General features: G+C 29.8%; 2 protein-coding genes across 4 annotated transcripts in view; one reads left to right on the top strand and one right to left on the bottom strand.

Annotated features, from left to right (window-relative positions):
* The window catches only part of LOC125858581 (HMG1/2-like protein), a 377,596-nt gene that overhangs the window by 57,706 nt on the left and 298,501 nt on the right, over positions 1–21,389 (bottom strand). The gene's annotated exons all lie outside the window — the stretch shown is intronic.
* On the top strand, positions 16,740–20,580 carry LOC125858563 (thioredoxin reductase 2-like). Its single transcript, XM_049538377.1, has 2 exons — positions 16,740–17,746; positions 20,260–20,580. The coding sequence occupies exons 1-2, from the start codon at positions 16,831–16,833 to the stop codon at positions 20,328–20,330; spliced, it is 987 nt and encodes a 328-aa protein (XP_049394334.1). The 5' UTR covers positions 16,740–16,830; the 3' UTR covers positions 20,331–20,580.

Raw genomic sequence — 21,389 nt, 5'->3', positions numbered from 1 at the left:
AAATTATGTTGAGAGTGACTTTGACCTGATTTAACCTAATGTTAAGATGAAAAAAAATTTAATACCCAAATATATATAAAGCTTCTTGACATAACACTTGAAGCCACTTGGGAGAAAGGTAAGATGGATGTTAGCGTTATATTCATACTTAATCAAAGTTTTGGAATTCGAAATATGTGAATGTAGAAATTACGTAATCCAAATTAGTACAATTTAATCTTTGATACTAGTCTTGCAAATTAAGTTTTCCCAATGGCCATAACTGTGGAAACTCTTTTAGACTTCTAATTGATTATTTTAAGTTACAAAAATATATTTACCTTAAATTTGTCAAAATAATTAGGGAAAACTTCTTTCTTAGACATACATCCATATTATATATATTACTAATTCTATTTATACTTTTAAATAATTATTCTCTCCATCCACTTTTAATTATTATGATTTCCTTTTTTAGAGTCAAATTATATGAACTTTGACTAATATTTTATGATGTATTTTTTCATTATATTGCTATGCAAAAAATTGCAATTGATAGTACTTTTCGTATAGTTTTTTAATATCTAAATTTTTTGTTTAAAATATTGAATTAATGTAATTTAATTTAATTTCGAGTTAATCAAATTCACTTTCGAAAAGCGCAACATGACAAATAAAAATGGACGGAGTTAATATGTGCTTACCACTATTTAAGAATTTTCTACCATATATCGAGGAAGATACACCTAGATATATGTATTTTCGCTGCCAGATACAATAAAATAGGGAGAACAGCGAGCAAGATGAGGAAGAAGGAGAGCGAAATAGTCATGTATCTCATATATATGCGAATCACACTAGATATATACATGTATATTTATGTATCTGGTGTGATTCACATGTATTTGGAATATCATATACATAGGAGAGTGCTGAGAGAGATGGGAGGGAGGCAAACAAAATTTGTTATGTATCTCATATACATGTGAATCCACTTGAATACAATGTATCTCGAACAAAGTACACCTAATTTGACTCATGTATCTCGAGATCCACGTATTTGGACAGTAAAAGCATAAGAAAATTTATACTAATAAAAATTATTTCGATATTTGACATATCTGTCACAAAACTGTGACAATATTTATGAGGAAATTCATAATGTTAACAACCCATATCTTCTTTGATTAATAAAAGCAAGAATCAACTCAAGGCACAAATTATATATATATATATATAACGTTTCTATCCTACATGAAAAATTGTCAAAACAAAAATAAAGAAAATAAAGGAAAATAATATTGGAGACTTTATATTATACTACAAAGTTTTTCCTAATGCGTAGAGACTTTCTACGTAACCAAAAATATTGTTGCACAAATCGTACTTTTCACTAGATTTTTCAACTTTGAATTCTCTCCAATTTTTTCTTGTAATATTGTAACACAAAAAGAATTTCATATTACTTTCACATATGATATCGTCAAAATATCTGCACAGAAATTTTAATGATTCCAATTTTCCAAAGATTTTCCATTGTAAAGGGATGTTAATCATGTGACTCTCCCAATCGTCATTTTGAGCCAAAATCCACAACTTGATATCTCTCTCCAAATCATTAATTTTGTACTTCAAAAAGCTTGTAGTCATAATTATGATCAATGGAACCATAAGGACATGTTAAAGTTCTAAAAGTTTCAACTTCGACATCAAATGCAACTATTTTCAATTTGAATGGAAGATACTCGTAACTCAATATATAGATAACTTCATTGAGATAAATTCTTTTTTTGGACATAAAACAATCAACACTTTTGATCTCTCTCCATGATTTGTCTGTATCTGAAGTCAATATCCATTTCTTGTGTACCCTTGAGAGACATAATTAATGGCAAGCAAATTTTGTGCTTCTTTTCTTTTTTGGTTCAAAACCTATTGAATAACAATAGAAATTGTAATTTCGGTGAATATGAATATTCTCATTCAGACTGGGAAGAAATCTTACTTCTCTTGTACTGGCATTGCAAATTACAACATGTTGCATGTCTTTCCATACGCAAAACAAACCATTGACGCAAATAGGATGATAATACGTGTGATAATGCTCACAAAATTTATGAAGATTCTCATCAATACGAATAAAGGAACCTATTTCATCTTCCTTAAGCTCTAAGGTATAAAATTCTTTGGATTGGTTTGGGTGCACAAGATCTAAGGTATAAAATTCTTTGGATTGGTGCCCAAGATATTTTCTTCCATTAGGACGTGTCATAGAGTGGCAATGATGGAGGTCCACGAAATTTGTTTTAGATACAAGAGAATTATAAAATTTGGAAACGCACTTGTAACGTATTAAAGACTTCACCGGAAACCATGAGAATATTTCAAAGATTATGTCTAGCGGAATTGACTTTATTTTTGTAGATTTCATCTTCTTCTCCCTATTGGAGGAGAGTGGAGTTGTGGCCATGCCTTATGATATTTGAAAACCCTAATATATATATATATATATATATATATATATATATATATATGACCGCTTTCCTTTCCCTTATAAAATTAGCAAAATTACAGAAATACACACCTTTTTATTTCACTTATTTCCATTATCCCCTATTACTTTTCAAAATCTCCAAAATCCCTTATTTTTAAGTTAAGTCAAAACTTCCGGATACAAAAATTTCTACACTAAAAATCAGAGGTTATCACTTCCTTATTTCTCTCCTTAATCTTCTCCCCATTAACTAGACAGCTTTACTCTGAAATTGAAGCCATGTTTTATTTTGTATTTTGCCATTACAGACAGGGGCGGACCTACAGTGGTTCAAGTGGGTTCATATGAACCCACTTCGTTGAAAAATAACACTGTATATATATGTATATTTAATCAGTTTTTAAAATTTTATATGTATATAATAAATTTTGAACCCACTAACACAAGTCTGAAGCTTAGCTGAGTGGTTGAGGGGGTTCAATTTTTCCAGCCAACTCGGGATCGAATTCCCATTGCCACATTTTAGTTTTAATTCATTTTTTGATATATAAAACGTTCACACACAGTTTTGTCATTTATGTAGGTGTAACTTTTGTCCTTTTAGTTACTTAGAAACTATAAAAAGTAGAACAACTTTTTACTTTTACAATTAAAAATTCAATAGTCAACAACTTTTGTCCTTTTTGTTTTAAATTTTTTTTTAAAGAAAAAAAAACTCAACTAAAAAGGCACTAATCCCTATTATTCTTAATTCTAAAAACCCTTTTGTTTTCTTCTTTGTTGAAATCTTCTTGAACCTCTCTTACTTTTCCCCCCAAATTTTGAGCATATTTTTTTATTGAAGGAAAAAAAACTCTCCCCGTCTCTCAAATCTCGCATCAATAGTCAATATCCATCAAGTATGTTTTTAGCTCTTGATTCTAGTCTTTATATATAATTATATGATTATTGTGGTTATTTTTTATTTCTTCAACTAAAAAATTCCTTATCATTCTAAAATCAACAAAAAATTACAAATAAAATTAGGTATATTTCTATATATTCGATTATGAAATTAAGGTTATAATTATTTTGTTTAATATTTTGTTTTTATTTGTTAAATGTTGAATGAAGAGAAATCATTCATAATATTCTTTTATCTTCTTAGTTTATATTGAAGCCTAGTTTTTCGTCCATCTTGTTATTTACCGTCTCATTCATAAGTCAATGTAATTTTTTTTCAAATGTATTAACATTGTTTAGTATAGTCAGATATGTATGTTGTTTGCCTCATAAAAATTACAAATAATATTAGGTATATTTTTATATCTTGAACCCACTTCGTGAAAATCCTGAGTCTGCCACTGATTACAGATACCAGAGTGGCTTTATTTATATCCTTGTACAATTGATCCACTTTCACGTCTGTACTTTTTGTATCATATATGTAATTTGTTACCTCCAACTCTGGTATATAACACGAATCATCATTTTTTTATTCTACCAAGTTGAGAGCGAGTGTATCCTGTTCAGCACCTTCAACACAGATAATTGAACCAGTCGACACATCAAAACTTTCAATATCGCCAACATCCTTGTCAATTGTATCAATGCAGAGGGGATCCATTCCAAATCCAATCTCACGTTTCTTCACCTCTACATGAAGTTTTACTCTCATACCAGTCCTTGTACTCATTGGAGAGGAGTTTCCTTCTACAATGTATCGTATTTCAATTTTTTTCTCAACTCATCAATATTCAACTCAGCCGCAATTGTTGAAACTAGATTCATGAAGGAAACATGTTCACCAACCACTATCCCATCACTCTTGTATCTTTAATATTTAATCTCACTCTCCCAAACTCCAGAATACCTCAACAAAATTGATATATTCATTATCTATCCGGTCAAAATCACAACGAACAAAATTTATTCTCAGTCGAAGTCTTCTTCGTTGAAACAGAGAAGAAGACGAACACGATTTGAAACTCTGAATTCTGATTTGGTTTGTTATTTTGGGAATCACGTTTCTATAATTGACATTAAGAGCGAAACTGATTGGCTTGATTTAAGGTATTCAATTTTTGATTTTCCATTTTTTTCAATTAAAAGCGCAACAAACAAATATATAACCTTTAATTACTAATGTATCCGACCCACTTTTTATTGTATCCGAGCTTCAATTATTGTATTCGATTTTAAAAATTTTAAGGGATTACTGTAATTAGAAACTTATTAGGGATAGATGGTAATTTCGCCTTAAAAGTATGTGATTCCTATAATTTACACTATAAAATTAGGTAGTTTTATCAATTTCTTTTCCGAATATATATGGTCTATACAATATAAAAGATTATATTCTACTAGAGTGAGAATCCTAAATAAACTCTATCTAATTAATTTAGAGTCCAAGTAACTTTATAATACTTTTTTTCGTTATCTTTATTTAAATATTAATAACATGTGAAAATACTTGAGAATATTTCTTAAAAATAAAATGATCGTGTAATTTTATTGTCCATTGTTGGATATTAATTAATCTCTAAAAGGAAACCATATTTGATACAAATGATCGTGTAATATAAGATTCGTCTTGGATTTCTTGACATTAACTACTTCCAAGGTTTTCTAGAGTGCTTCCCTCTTTAACAAGCCTTATATTTTTAGGGGTGTGCATCATCAATTCAGTTTATCGATTTTCAGTTTTTAAAACGATAAACCAATAGTCAAATAAATAAGATTTTTTTTATCGACTTTGATCCTTAACGGTTTGGTTTTCGGTTTAACCAATAAGAAAATGTTTATAAAACAAATATATGATTTCTCCAACAATTTAATATGACAAGACAATAATGTAACTTTACTAATGCTCATAAAATAGAAATAAAAATAACTAACAAGAAAAGAACTATACTAGTGTAACACAAAGAGAAATTAAGAGGAATAGGGTTCTTAGTTTAGGTTTTTGACATTTTGTACAATGTGAAGTTATGAACTCAAAAAGCCACTGTAAAATGTAAATTAAAGGGTAAAAGCAAAAATGGTAACTAGTAATATATTGAAATTAATATTTAATATTTATATGCGGGTAATTAGTACTAAATTACTACAATCTTAATGGGTTATCGGTTTACCCAATAACCAATATTCATAAATCAAAACCAACCAATAACCCGATAATTCTTTTTATAAAACTATTAAAAACCCGCTAATCCAATAACCCAGTAACCATAAACCAATGCCATTTTTTCAGATTTGATTTATCGATCGATTCGATTTTTCCGCAGACATTTAACGTGAATGCCCTATATCATGAAACTTTTTTTGACTTCTAATTTGTTGTAACACAATAAGATATATTACTTCTGCATTTTTTTTTTAAATAAATTTAACTTTTTACTTAAACTACCCAAATGAAAAACTCTATTGAAAGTTCGAAAAAATTACATAAAAATGAATAAAATTAAATTATCAAATATAAATAAAATAAAATAAAGGAATTTAATCTTGAAGACTATTACTTCAATTTTTTTCCCAACGAGAAGAGGCTTTCTACGTAACCAAAAATGTTGTTGCACAAACTCTTTGCACCAAAATTTTCAACCTTGAATTCTCTCCAACTTTTTCTTGTGATATCATAAGAGATATAGTCACATACACCAATTTTCATAATATTACTTTCAAATATGATATCTTCATGATTATCCCAATTTGTGCACATAAAATTTAATGATTCCAATCTTCCAAAGTTTTTCCATGGTAAAGGGATGTTAATTATGTGACTCTCCCAATCATCGTTTTCCAAAATCCACAACTTTATTTCTCTCTTCGAATTATTTTTGCACTTCAAGACAGCCAATTTGCCCTTCAATTCTATCAACTCATAGTCATAATTACGGCTAGTGGAATTATAAGGACATGTTAAAATTCTAAATGTTTCAGTTCTGACATCAAATGCAACTATTTTCAATCTGGATGTAAGACAGTCATAACTCAGTATATAAATAACTCCATTCAGGCAAATTCTTTGTTGGGACATAAAACAATTAATGCTTTTCGTCTCTCTCCATGATTCATCCGTGTCTAAAGTGAATACCCAATTTCTTGTGTACCCTTCTAAGACATTGACATTAATTGACAAGCAAATTTTGTGATTCTTTTTTTCTGGTTCAAAACCTATTGAATAAAAATAGAGACCATAATTTGGGTGCATATACTCATTTAGGCTGGGAAGAAATCTTACTTCTCTTGTACTGGCGTTGCAAATTACAACATGTTGCACGCCTGTCCATGCACAAAATAAACCATTAACGCACATTGAACGATAATATGTATGCAAATCCTCAATACGAGTAAAGGAACCAATTCCATCTTCCTTAACCTCTGCGGTATAAAATCCTTCCGGTTGGTGCACGAGATATTTTCTTCCATCAACACGAGTCATAGAGCGGCAATGATGGAGGTTCACGAAATCTGATTCAGATACAAGGGAATTATAAAATTTAGAAATGCGTCTATAACGCATTAAAGACTTGACCGGAAGCTGTGAGAATATTTCGAAGATTATCTCTTCAGGAATTGACTTTATTTGTGTAGATTTCATATTTGAGCTGCGCCAATGCCTATGATAGTTTGAAAACCCTAATCTATATTCTATTTATAATAGGAGAAGAAAAAGTGTCACGTGTCAGCACCACAAAAATAATTTTTTTAATTAATTAAAATTAATGATGTGTAATTAGTTTGAATAATAAACTACTATTTTATTTTAAAAAATGATTTAAAATCAATTCTTACATTTAAATGAGATAAAATTTTAAAACAAATTTTTAAAAAAATTAAATGTAACTGTAAATTATAAATCTTATCTTTATTTTTAATTCAAATAAGTATCATAGCTACACACAAATTCTGGACAACTTTACGCCAAATTAGTTAGCATTCCTAACTGCACATTAACTCTTCATGTTGGAGTCCTAAAAACGTGTAACTATAAATCAATATAGTACGTTTAGAACTCTTTTTTTTTTTTTGAAGTTTACAGATTTAATATTAACTATTTGAACTACAAAAATAATTTTAATTAAAGTATTGTATTTGAATTTATACTATATATTTTATATTATTAAAAAAAAGTATTGCTTTTGAGTTATTCTCAATTTTTGGATCTAATTATAACTAATTTAATTTTATAAATTAAAATTTTAAATAAAAAATAGACATATATCATCAATTAAAACAAATAATTACAAATGTCAGCCCAAAAAAAATGCGATTTTTTTTTTTAAATGTCAATTGACAAAAACTAAAAAAATATATAAAACAACCAACATGGTTAGTGAAAAAAATAATTTATATAACTGCACATTTATTTATTTGATAATAATGAAAAAATATAAAACAAGTAATGTGGTTAATGAAAAAAAAAACAAATTTATATAATTGCACATTTATTTTTAAAAAAATAAGATCCACTATTTGTAATTATGTTAAATTCGAAATTAAAAATATTAAATTTATTTATAGAATTACTTAAATTTAATGTGATATATAACCAATTTATAATTTTTAAAATTTATATAAGATAATAATTAAAAAAAATAGAATTTTAGTCTCTAATTTTTACTTCAAAAACATAAAAAAAATATATAATTCAATTTCTTTTATTAATGACAAATGTCAACATAAAAAATATATATTTAAATTAAATTCAAAATAGAAATGCTAATTTTTAGTGGTTTTCATGTTTAAAATAAAAAATTAAACGTTGAAAATATAAAATATAAAAATAAAAAACACACACGGAAGTTTTGCATTTGAAATTTAGTTTTGAGCCTAATTTTGTGGAACTATCAAAGCATTATCTAAATTTGTGGAACCATCTAGTATATCCTTTTAAATATATTAATTTAAAAAATATGGAGCCTAATTTTGTGGAACTATCAAGCATTATCTAAAAAATATATATATTTAAATGAAATTTCAAAATAGAAATGCCATTTTTTACAAGAAAGACAAAAATATAAAATATAAAAAAAGTAACGTGACTAGGTGAAGATCAGTTAAAAATAGATTTTAGAAAAATCGGAAATATTTTTTTAGGATAAATGTTTAAGATAGTGATGCTAAAATATTTTGTTTGAACTTTTTAGCGTTCATTAAAAGTTTTTGTAATAGATAAAATCGTCTAATTTTCACAAATTATTGACTATAATAAATATATGAGAAGTAGATCTTCCGCAACTTTTCATCTTCAATTAATCTTGTCTATAATTTTGAGTTAATTCTTTGTTGTGTCTTCAATTATTTCTTAAGATTGGATTCCTAATTAAGTTGTCATATTCATATATTTTTTGCTTAATTTTGTTTTGAGGTTTCTCCAAATTTTACATTTGGCTGAATATATCATAAAACTTTGATTTTAGAGGCATTTTAGAATATGTAATGTCAGATGAATATTCAAAGAATTGGATTTTCTGGACCAATCTTAATTATTTTGGCTGGACGAAATTTCTGAAGTGGAAATAACAATGGATCATGTTGTAGGATTGAGAGTGGTTCTTTTGGTGATCAGCGTAGATTTGATTCTTTGCTTGTGTTTTAATTTATTAGCTAATTAATTCTTTTGTGTTTTCTGCCAATTAATTGGTTTAGGTGTGAATATACAGAATGGACCACCATGCTACATTCCATCAACACAAATGGAGTACTAAATAAATTTCAAACTGAATTATGAATGTTGCAATCGAATTACGCTCCCTCATTAAGCTTAAATGATACTTAATTCTTATATTTGATGGTTTGAACAAAAGACTCTAATTCCTTGGTGCAATTTAACTCTTTGTGATGTATGAAAGGGGTTCAGCTTAGGTTATTAAAGAACCAAAGTTTCCAGCTAAAGTCAGTTCACTTTCTCTCTTCCTAACCACTCTTTTGTATATCAGTGTTCTTTCAATCCAATTTTATCTCCTAAAAGCATTAGCAATAAGTTGGATTATGGAACAATACTCAAATACAATATAGAGTACGACACTGTTTTACAAATGCTAATGACATATATATATATATATTTTTTTTTTTTTATTTTATTTATCATGATAGTAGATCGTTTAAAAGAGAAGTTCTCAAAGAGTGCCCACCATTTTACATTTTTTTAAAAAAAATATTAATTAAGACTTTGAAATAGCTGAGGTCGAGAGTTTTTATTTTTGTGGAGTCCAAAATAAAATCTGAACATTAACTTAATTTTTTTTTTATTTGACGAGTTAAATTATTTTGAAATAGATATTTTCTAAATAATACTTTGAGTGAGTGTTTGGTTATGAATTTTTTTTTTTTGAAATTTTTAAAGTAAAGTTGAAGGTGATTTTTTTTTATTATCATTATTATTAAAAGTCTCATTTGATCATTGATGTGTAAAAAGTTAAAATTTTGAGTTTGATATTCCAAACTTTGTACATGATCATTGAGAAGAGACTAGAGCTCTGGAGACTAACACACTAGGAAAATTATAGACACAATTCATGATGATTCATATACAAAAAGAGATGGTCTAATTTTAATTTGTCTAAAGGAGGGGAGACTCCATTTGTCTAGATTGATTAGCCATCAAATGTTGTTGGGAAGATTAGAGAAGAGGGTGAAGACCTTGATTTCCTCAAGTTTGTGACTTAGCGAGGCTAATGCATTAACTGACTTGTTAGCCTCTCTAAAACAATGGACAATTAATGTTAAATTTATGGTCTTAAATCATCTTCTGAATCTCAAGTTGAAGTTGGAGTTTTGTTTAACCATATATTTTTTGCAAGGAATATTTAATATTTGAATGTACTTTTTAAAAATATGATTTATACCTTGCAATTTCTAAAAACTAACAAAATCATCCAACTTAATTTATTTACCTTAAACATACTATCAAATTTGCTCTAAAAAAGTAATATCTCAAAACAAGTAGTCACATAATGTCATATATTAGATCTATATATACAAGCTACTATATATTATTACAAATATTTTTTCACTTTATTTGAAAATTTTGAAGTTAGAGTTGAAGATGGAGACACTCTTGACTTGAGTTAGTGGTCTGGCATGCAGTTAAATAGGTTGACCTTGAAAATCGTTTTCTTAAGTATATTGTACTAGGGGACAATGTAGAAGGATGCAAAAACTTTATTTCTTAAAAGGATTTAATTAGTTTCCTCTCAATGACAAATTCGAAATTAGATACACATTATCGTGATTTGTGTTCATCGGCTTCCCTGTCATCACATCATCAACTTTCTTGACCTTGCGGCACTGGGTAGGCGTCGGCCTCCATGCATGGTCTTACGACTTTATGGAAGCCTCTGTTTTTGGTAAATAGTCGTCCGGACCTATGCACCGATCGAATTGACTAAATCAATGCAACAATCAAAAAGGCGATCGAAAAGACATGAATTCCTATACTGTAGTTTAAGTCTTTATCGCAAATATAAGCTTTCCCTCATCTTTATTCTCTCAACTTTTATTTAATGTTGGCCCCATCCACTTGTATTTTATATTTGTATATTTGTAATAAATAAATATAAATAGAGGACAACTCATTATTCCTTGTAATATATACATAATTCATTTTTCCATAAATAAAATGGCTTCTTTTCTCTCATAGTCTGTTAGAACCAGGGTTACTATAATAGATATTTTCACTACCGTTCCCATGTTTACATAAAATGTGTATAAACAATTTTAGAATAATATTTTTTTATTATTTATCAATCACAAATAAAAATATAAAAATATAATTTATTTCTTAAAAAATATTCTTCGTCGCACCGAACACACCCTTCTCCACTCTTTTGTCAATAATTTATTCAACTTTTAGCGGACAACTGGATAATGTTAAACAAAATTAAGAGTTGATCTTCAATACAACAAAAATGTTTTTTAACGAAAACTAATTAATAATAATAACTTAATTGTGGTATGTTTTTTTAGAGGCTATTAACATTTTTTGTAAATGTTCCTAAAATCCATAGCGACGGTAGATCCAATAAAAACTAAATAATATCGATAATTATTTTAACATTTTTTGTTAATATGCATATTTTTTTATTATTATTATTTTATTTTTTTACCCTTTCTACGATCTCCCACCCCTTTTGCTTCCTTGGTGACTCGAACTCGCAATCTTCGGGTTGGAAGTGAGAGGTGCTTACCATCCGAGCAACTCCCTCTCGCCTAACATGCATATTTATCACTGCTTAAAGTTGTTTTTGTTGTATTACTCGAAGGTTTATAAACATTATCCAAAAAGTCATCCTTAATTAGCTCTAAAATATTCTTTGGACTTTCACTTGCTAATTTTAAAAAAAAAAAAAATTAATTGAGTGGAAAACTGCTGTTACAACCGTCCAAATTTATTTATTTTATTGCTAGTAATAAATATATGTATAGTGGATGTATATACTAATGTAATCGATACAGTGTAAGTATACTTCTTAATGAAATATTCGCTCCATCTCAAATTATTTATTGTGATATTTTCTTACATGATCCTTAAAATTATTAATTAGAAATTTAACGATGCATTCAATAATCTAAAAAGGAAATCATAATGAAAAATATTTAGTCAATTTTTTTTTTTATCTTTTAAGACTATTACAGACAAAAAAAAAAGATTAAACTTTTAAAATAATAAACTATTTGAGATAACTACTTTTAAAAAGAGGACAGATAATTTGAATAAATGGAGTACATAGTTAACCAACTTACAGCTTATCTTTTGATGGAAAGAAAAGTATACCACTTGATTAAAGGCACGCAATTAATAAGACAAAATTAAGAGCAGTGTTTTAAAAGGCGGAGGCATGAGGCAAGACATTTTATACAGGGTGAGGCGTACGCCCCGAGACACGGGCGTAAGTCCCAAGGCGAATAATCTTACATGTTAATTAATTAATTGACCTTGTGTATATTGCATGACAGAATGTAGTAATCTACTTGTTAATTTAATTTATTGCATGACAAATTTTGTGATTATCAATTTGTTAATCCACTAATTTGTTATGCTTATCTATCTAATCTCACAACTACTCCAGTCACTTTGGTTTGTGAAATATAAGACATTCTCCCTATTTTTCTATCGTTTGTCTCCCTATATTCCGTCTTGATTATATTCTCAATAAAAAAGAAAAATGTCATTCAATTATTGATAAATTTTAATTTTTATTTATTTCAGCAAATTTCATTGAGAATACGTACATATATTTATTAAAAAAATTGAACTGAAAATATCGTATAAGTGGATACTTTATTATATGTATTCAGGTTTTAGGAACGACTTGTTTCTATCGAACACTTTCGATTTAAATTTTGAAAAAACTTTTATACGTGTTTTCAAACATTTATTGAGTAGTTAAGTTAACCATGTTAAATATGTCATCTCCTTTAAATATATACATTAACCTCGATTGAAAAGGTATAGGGTTTTTGACGGCTTACTAAGGCAAATACATACAATTAAAAAGAGGTGACAAATCTTAAGAGATTAACTTATCTACACAATGAACACGTGAAAAGACATTCAAATATTTTTTTCAAAATTTAAATTGAAAATGTGTAATACAAACACTATATCATATATTCAGATCCTCAATTAAAATAAATATTCATTTGAGTTTCTAAATACTTTATTGTATGTTCAGATGTTCAATTAAAACAAGACTGCATTCAAATATTTAAACACTTTATTAAATGTTTAGAGGTTCAATTAAAATAAGTCTTTGTTTAAGTGTCTAAACACTTACTCCCTCCGTTTCACAAAGAATGACCTGGTTTGACTTGGCACGGAGTTTAAGTAAATAAAGAAGATTTTTGAATCTTGGGGTCCTAAATTAAAGTTATGTCAAATGTACAAAATTGCCCTTAATCTTGTGGTCTTAAACATGCCACGTGAAAAACGAAAAGTAAAATGTTACCAAAAAAGGAAAGAAGTCATTCTTTTTGAAACTGACTAAAAAGGAAAGTAGGTCATTCTTTGTGAAACGGAGGGAGTATTATATATTCAGATATTCAATTAAAATAAGTCTTGATTCAAATATCTAAACACTTTATTATATATTCAGATGCTTAATTGAAACAAATTTCCGACTATCTAAACCTTTTTCTAAGTCTTACAAATCCGCGTTTAGACCATCAAAAAGTCTCCTCCAAAAACACCCCATTTTCCAAGTTATTTCCCTTTTCCACTCACCAACTTGAAATCATTGCCTTTCTTCATTCAATTTCCACACTTATTTATAACACACAATCTCCATTAAAAAAAAAAAAACAATTCATCATTTGTGTAAAAAATAAATAAATAAATCATGGGTCATATGGGATACAAGAGAGTAATTGGAAGAAAAAAGTGTTATGGAAATAGAGGAATCAAGTTAAATTCAAGAAAATTTTCAGTTCAAAGATTACAAGTGAAGTTCTTGAATTTTTTCAAGATTTTGAGAAAATCAATTTGTGGGAATTTGTTAATTTTGTTGAAGAAGAATTTTAGTGGAAGAAAACAAAGAGAAGAGAAGAATTTGGTGAAGAAAAAAGTTGATTATGGTATGTATGGTAACAGAAATGATTATAAATTAAAGTCTTTTACAAGTTCAAATTCATTTTATGCTGAAGCTATTGCTGATTGTTTGGATTTCATCAAGAGGAATTCTCTTTCCATTGAGGAAAATCATGAAACTTCAATGCTGAAATGATCAGAATGACTGATTAGAGGTCTCGCGTTCGAGCTCTGAAGATGAAAGAGAAATTTCCAAAAAAGGTTGAAGGTCGAAGAGATTGCAAGTCTAACAAGAGATGTCATGATTGAGTTCGAGTTCTGAAAATAGAGATATTCTGCAACTCTAACAAGAGCTCTTGAAGTTTATGAGTTTGAGTTCTGAAATTAGAGAAATTCCCAGAAAGGTAGAAAGATGGCAAGTCGATGGAGAGGTCTTGAATTCAACTCGTGAAAATTGAGAAAGAAATTGCAAGAAAATATTTTATTTTTTAATGAGCTCAACGCAACTGATAATTCAAATTAATCAGATTAGTGAGTTTCATCCATCTAAAATAAAGTCAAAATCCTTGTAAATATATTAAGATAAGTACTATATATTTCCACCTTGATTTTTATTTTCTTTATTTAATGTGTTTTTTGGGTTGTTTGATCATATGGTACCTTAGATTTAATTCAGGTGAAAATTGCCTGGTCATGAGATTTGAAATAGAACATTTTGTGTGTGTTTTGTTTGTCTTTTTCTTCTTGATGCTTTGTTTGTACATTGGATACTGTTCTGTTTGTCCTTGTGTTTCTTCTTGTTCAATGATTGGAAATGTTGTGGACCTTTCAAAGGAAAAAAAAGGAACATAATTACAATGGAAATAGGACAAGTTTTGTTGTATGAATGGAGCTGCTTTGAGGTCTTGGGTTCAAATTTTGTGTATGAATTTTATTTTGTAGTGAGTGTTGTTCTCTGATCGGATATTATGTGGTGTAAATTTGGATTAGTCAGATTTTGATGTAGATATTGTCTACCAAACGAGAATCTTTTTTTTTAAAAAAAAAAAAACTTAACACTTGTGCTTGTGTTATGGCATTAGTGTTGTACTTTTTATATTTGTTTTGGTATTTAAGCTTTATGTATGTATTGATAATTTGATATCGGGAAAAAGGTCTTCCTTCTGTCCTAAAACAAGTGTTATTTTAATAAAATTCATGTTTATTAAGAAATCAATAAAAATAATGTATAGTTTACTAAAAAGTATTCTTATTTAACAAATCTCTTAAAAATTAAACATTATTAAAAAGATAATATATGATGGTATAGTTAAAAAGGAAAAAAAACATACTAAATTTTATCTTGAATATTTAAAATGACACTTATTTGAGACCAATAAAGTATTTATATAAGTAATATATTTATAAGATAATTGTAAATAAATCTTTATGATAAATATTGATTGATAATTTGCTAAAAATAATAGTATTATAAACTGCCTTATTTTTGGGAGAAGGTTCTTAGTAGGTATAGGGTGAAGATTCAAAAGATTATGTGGCCACCTAACAAAAGTCTATTATTTTGACCATAACTAAAATCAATAAAAGTTGATGTTAAAAGTTGTGTTGTTGAGAACATTTTGGGGGTTCGAAAAATTAATATAATTATTAAGCCCCCATCCTATTTTTCAAACTTTGGGAAAGTTCACTAGTTATGTCTCCATGATGAAAAGCACTTTTGTTTTAATTAGTCAATTGTTGAGATTAAAGTCTTTTTTATCTTTAATCATTAGAATGTTAATATAATAATAATGTCTCTGTCATCTCTTGAATTCATATTGCTTTATTTATAATCTCATTCAAAGTTTATTATTATCATACTGAATAGAGTAAAAGTAAAAATTAAGTAAAATTATATAAATAATAATTATTATTATATAATTATATACTTGTTATGTTTATCAATAGTGTAAATTATTTTTATATTATTCACGCATCTTAATAATTATGACATGTTATTTAATTAAGACAACAAAAGTAATATGTGAGTACTAATTACCATCTATCCCTTATTCCAAAGAGAAGAAAAAAAGCAACCCGTTTCACATTATGAATTCACATCCAGGACCATTTTTACCATCATCAATCAATAAAGTGTGACGGATGTGTTGCTCCTCTCTTAATTAGAGGTATTAGATTCGTGTTTTTGGACATATATAAATTTTTTGATTTAGAGTTTAGTTTCATACTTTTATTTTTGGTTCTTTCAAACTTTCGATTATCCTACAATGTAACAATGTTTGTTTTTTAGCAAGATGAACTTTGTCAACTCATATGTATGGTTTATTTGGTTTGTCACGTTTTTAAGTTCAATTATTATTTTTAATGTCCAGTCTTAATAGTTAAACCGATAACTGAGCCACTAACGATTTATAACCAGTAAACCTATATTAAGACAATTCTATAATGATTTGACATGTCTACAAATTAATAATAAAAAAATTAAACCAATAAATTTTAAAATTAAACCCAACTGACTGATACGCAACCTTACTTGCTTGTGGCCGATATAATGCATAAAGAAAGGATGAAATAAAATCTCCCAATTTGAATAAAAGAAAATTAATGGTTTTAGTTTTTAACCGCTATTTGAATTTGGCGCCAAAGCCCGCTCAAGAATGAAAATATGAAAAAACCGAACCCGCCAAAATCCGACCCATTTAAAACAAAGTTTTGATCCGTAACTATTGGCCACATGTCATAAAGATCCACTCCAGAAAGCCCAAAAAACAATATAAACTCTCCGCCGGTCGCCGTCGTCGCCGCCACCAACCACCACCATCACCGTGTCGCTAATATAACCTCTATGGCGGACATACAGAAGACCAAAGTTTGCATCATCGGAAGTGGACCGGCGGCTCACACCGCCGCCATTTACGCAGCACGCGCCGAGCTAAAACCGATCCTTTTTGAAGGATGGATGGCCAATGATATCGCGCCAGGTGGACAGCTCACAACCACCTCCGAGGTTGAGAATTTCCCCGGTTTCCCGGAAGGACTCGCCGGTGGTGAACTCATGGACAGGTGCCGTGCTCAATCTGTTCGATTCGGTACACAGATCTTCACTGAAACTGTAAGTAACGTTGATTTCTCTGCTAGTCCTTTCAAAGTCATGTCCGATGAAAGGACTGTACTAGCAGACGCTGTTATTATCGCTACTGGTGCTGTTGCCAAGCGGCTTGAATTTCCTGGATCCGGCGACGGCGCAAATGGATATTGGAATCGCGGGATCTCGGCTTGCGCTGTGTGTGACGGCGCAGCTCCGATCTTCCGTAACAAGCCTTTGGCGGTGATCGGTGGTGGAGATTCAGCAATGGAAGAAGCTACATTTCTGACGAAATATGGTTCAAAAGTGTATATAATTCATAGAAGAGATGAATTTAGGGCTTCGAAGATTATGCGAAATAGGGCATTGAGTAACCCTAAGATAGAGGTGGTTTGGAATTCTGCTGTGGTGGAGGCATATGGGGAGAAGTCTTTGGGTGGATTAAAGGTGGAGAATGTGGTTACTGGAGAGGTATCAGATTTGGAGGTTTCGGGTTTGTTCTTTGCTATTGGGCATGAACCTGCTACCAAATTTTTGGATGGACAACTGCAGTTGGATGCTGAGAGGTATGTTGCAACCGTGCCAGGGACGACAAAGACTAGCGTTAGAGGTGTATTTGCTGCTGGTGATGTGCAAGATAAGAAGTACCGGCAAGCCATCACTGCTGCTGGTTCAGGTAGTGATCCTAATTTACTTTGCTGTTTGCTCTTTGTTAGTTTGCTTCATTGAGCATGGCTACAGCTTCTCTATTGGTTGTGTTTGATGAATGTCATAGAGTTGAAATTACAACAGCGCTGAAGAATCCCCTCTTTTCAACAAGAAAACTAAGCCTCAATCGAAGCCCGTCTGAATCTTGGGCTATTTCCACATAGATGGATGTGAAAGTCATAAAAATAATCCAAAATCCCATTTTTTGAAATTAATTATTATTCACTCTAGTTTGGTGATTCTCTATAGCTTTAACTGTTAAGGTTTGGATAATACTATGTCCTTCTTGGAAATACTGAACAAATGTTAGCAATTAGACCCTTTATTTTCTGAGCTGGAAGTAAAGCATCAAAATGTTTTAAAGTATGCTGCTTTGATAACAAGTGTACAAGGATTTTACGGTACACGACCTTGATAGATGCTGAGAATAAGGAGGCACTTTCTATCATATTAAGAGAGCTTCAAAGGAAGCATTCCTCATTGCGGCTACAACAGTAGCACCCTGCATTTTTTATTAATTGGATCCCCTATCTCTACTTTTTACGGAAGGTTGGCAGGCTCTATTGCATGAGGGTTAGGCTATCAAAGTTTGAAAATAGGAAATTCTCAAAAACTATTCAATTAGTAGCGTCAAGTGTCGATACTGACTTCCAGGAGACATCATAGATGTAATAAAAGAAGTGAGGTTTCTATTTAGCAAAAGGTGTTGTAGCGGTTCAAAATGTTGATCAGGGGAAAGATCTATTCAGCTTATAGCTTAGTAAATGAAACTCCTCAAGGCTCAATGCCATTTAAGAGAGAATGAGAAGAAGGGTATCATATAGGAGTAACCAGAAATATATAATGAATACAAATGGAAGTTGATTAAGAGGAAATGAAGCATCCTGCTGCCTCTGGTATAACCAGCAATTTTCTTTATGCATTGTTTGTAATAATTAGTATGTTCTTGGAAAGTCGTTGTGGAAGAGTTTTTTTCTTCATTTTTTTTGTTTTTGCAAAGTCACTTAATTATGGTTTGACTTTTTCCCAAGATTTTGCTGGACAACTAGTGAAAAGTCACTTCCAATTAAAGAGGAATGGTAGAACAACCCTTATTAAACAATAAATTTGTAGCCCTTGATATTAATCAAAAAGATATTTTCTGTAGTCCATTATGATGGTATTTTGTAAGGATTACTTGAGCAGAAAGCAACTTCCTGAGATAGGTAAAATATTTTTCACCTCAAGGGTATAGTGTAGTGCATTGATATATCTATAAGCAATAGTTCTCTGGAAAATTGTTTCAATTCCCTAGAGCTTGAGAGTTTCTGGAGGTAAAAGTATTTGATAGGAAGTTGATTGCCAATTTTTCTTGATGTACTAGCCTAAAGCATGGTAAAGTTGTCTCCATATGATCCATAAGTCACGGGTTCGACCCATGGAATCAACCAATTATGATTGTATCGGGATAAGCTGCCTAGAATACATCACATCCCTTGGAGTGCATCCCTTCTGCGGACCGTGATGTAGGATGCTTTGTGCATTGGACTTTTTTCTTTTTTTTTATACTAGCATGGACCACAATATAATGATCAACCAATATATATTTTTCCAACAATTGTTTCTTGTGCACTGGTTTCTTGTTCTGGCTAGTGCTACTATAATCTCCTGTCTTAGTTGTCCCATGGAAAAGAAAATTTTCTTCCCATCTAAAGTGAACTTTAATCATTTCTTCCAGTCCAATATTATACAACTCAAATATAAAATAAATCGGTTTTACACCTTTCCTGACATAGTTCTGCACTTTTTGAAATCTAAATTGTGACCTCCTATTTGTCTAAGCATCAACATCAAACTTTTGTACCGACCATTTGATTCTATGATCATCTGATATCATTATACTTATAGGAGGTTTCTATGCCAAGTCAACAAATGTCAAGCAGTGCATTTGTTATGTTGGCACCTTTTAGTGCTAACCCCGACTTCCAAACTATTAATCAGTGTCGATCCTATAAGGATACTACCTTAACCAATTTTGAACTGTTAACATTTATATGCTATGGGCTTCATAAGTGAGCTGTTGTTCTTTATGACACAACGAGTCGCTTTACTATTTTGATTTGGTGGAGAATGTGAATCTCCATTATATTACTGATCTTCGAGCTGGATTTAACTCAAAGATTTGTCTCACAAACATTAGACAATGCATGTTTCTCAACTCCCTGTATTAACCAGTACTTTGACACATGCTTTGAAGAGAGTAGTTTTCAAGGGGTAAGCTTTACATTGAATGCATGAAATATGTTGTCAATCTTGATATCCAAGTTTTTTCAAGTTTATGAAAATTTCACATCTAGTGTCAGTTTGCGACAATGTTGGTGCTCGTGGTTCATTTATATGGTCTATTGTTAGTCTGTATGTGTGTGTTCTAGAATTGTCTTAAGATTGATTGGTTTCAGGTATCAAAGTTAGTGATCCTCTTTGAAAAAACTTGTTTTGCAGGATGCATGGCAGCGTTGGATGCAGAGCATTATTTGCAAGAACTTGGAGCCCAAGAAGGGAAGAGTGATTGATAGCATGGCAGCCTAGCCACGAAAGAATCGGTATTTGCTTAAATTCCGTATCTGTTCAAATAAATTATTGTTATCATGAATTTATCGACAAGAAGAAACTTTTTTGCAACGATTTACAAACCTTAGGGCCATCCTTGGTACCTCAAGGTTTGGATGAATTTGATGGATACAATGGCTAGCATTTGCTTTATTGCAATTCTATCATGTGATCAGTCTTTCATGCTTTGAAGAGCTGTAATTTTGTAATCAAGATTAGATGCCATTTGATTAATTTTGAATGACTTACACAACCTCTCTAGTGATAAGGTATGCGTACACTCTATCTTTTTCAAACTCCACTTTGTGAGATTACACTGTATATGTACTTTTTAGAGGCAAATTTAAACTTGATAGGTTCAACTTTAAAAAAATTCTAAGATATTGAACTCATTATACTTTTGAAATATGAATTTCGAATATAATATTTGTTGCAATTTTAATGGTGCAATAAACTCTTGGTGCTTTACGTGTAAGAACTTCAAAAAATGTGTATAATAACAAACAAAATGGGTAACCTCCATCCATAGGACCTATTACTAGGGGTGGATCCATGGTACATGAAGGTTCAAATGAATTTAATAGCTTTTGTTCAAATTATGTATATGTATTAACAATTAATTAAATATCTATAAATATTTTATTGTGAAAGGAAGGATGTATTAACTAAAGATCATAAACTTCAAATCGCATTGATCCATTACAACTAAAAAGTATGGGTGTTCAACTGGCTAGATTTTGGGCTGGGTTATATAATAAAGGAGAAATTACATAAATGAGCCATAAAACTCAAAATAATTTCATGTCCATACCTTAATCAAAAGTAATTCAAGAAATATTCATTTTCTCAAAAAAATTACAGTACATACACCCAATTCATTAATTGATACTAAATCAGTATCATATATTATATTAGTATTATTAGGATTGATAATTGTGCTTAAGTGATACTAAATCAGTATATATATATACTGTATTGGTATCATTAAAATTTCTTGTTCAGAAATTATTCATTAGTTACCT

This window comes from Solanum stenotomum, chromosome 3 (genome assembly GCF_019186545.1).
Source record: "Solanum stenotomum isolate F172 chromosome 3, ASM1918654v1, whole genome shotgun sequence".
In the NCBI taxonomy this organism is placed as follows: domain Eukaryota; kingdom Viridiplantae; phylum Streptophyta; class Magnoliopsida; order Solanales; family Solanaceae; genus Solanum; species Solanum stenotomum.
Note: the sequence above shows the minus strand (reverse complement) of the source record. Positions and strands in the feature narration are given on the sequence as shown.

What these genes read in the sequence shown, in the direction of transcription:
- LOC125858563 (XM_049538377.1), top strand. Translation starts at nt 16,831, where the DNA reads ATGGCGGACATACAGAAGACCAAAGTTTGCATCATCGGAAGTGGACCG. An exon ending in CATCACTGCTGCTGGTTCAG is followed by an intron (nt 17,747 to 20,259) that starts GTAGTGATCCTA and finishes CTTGTTTTGCAG; the next exon opens with GATGCATGGCAGCGTTGGAT.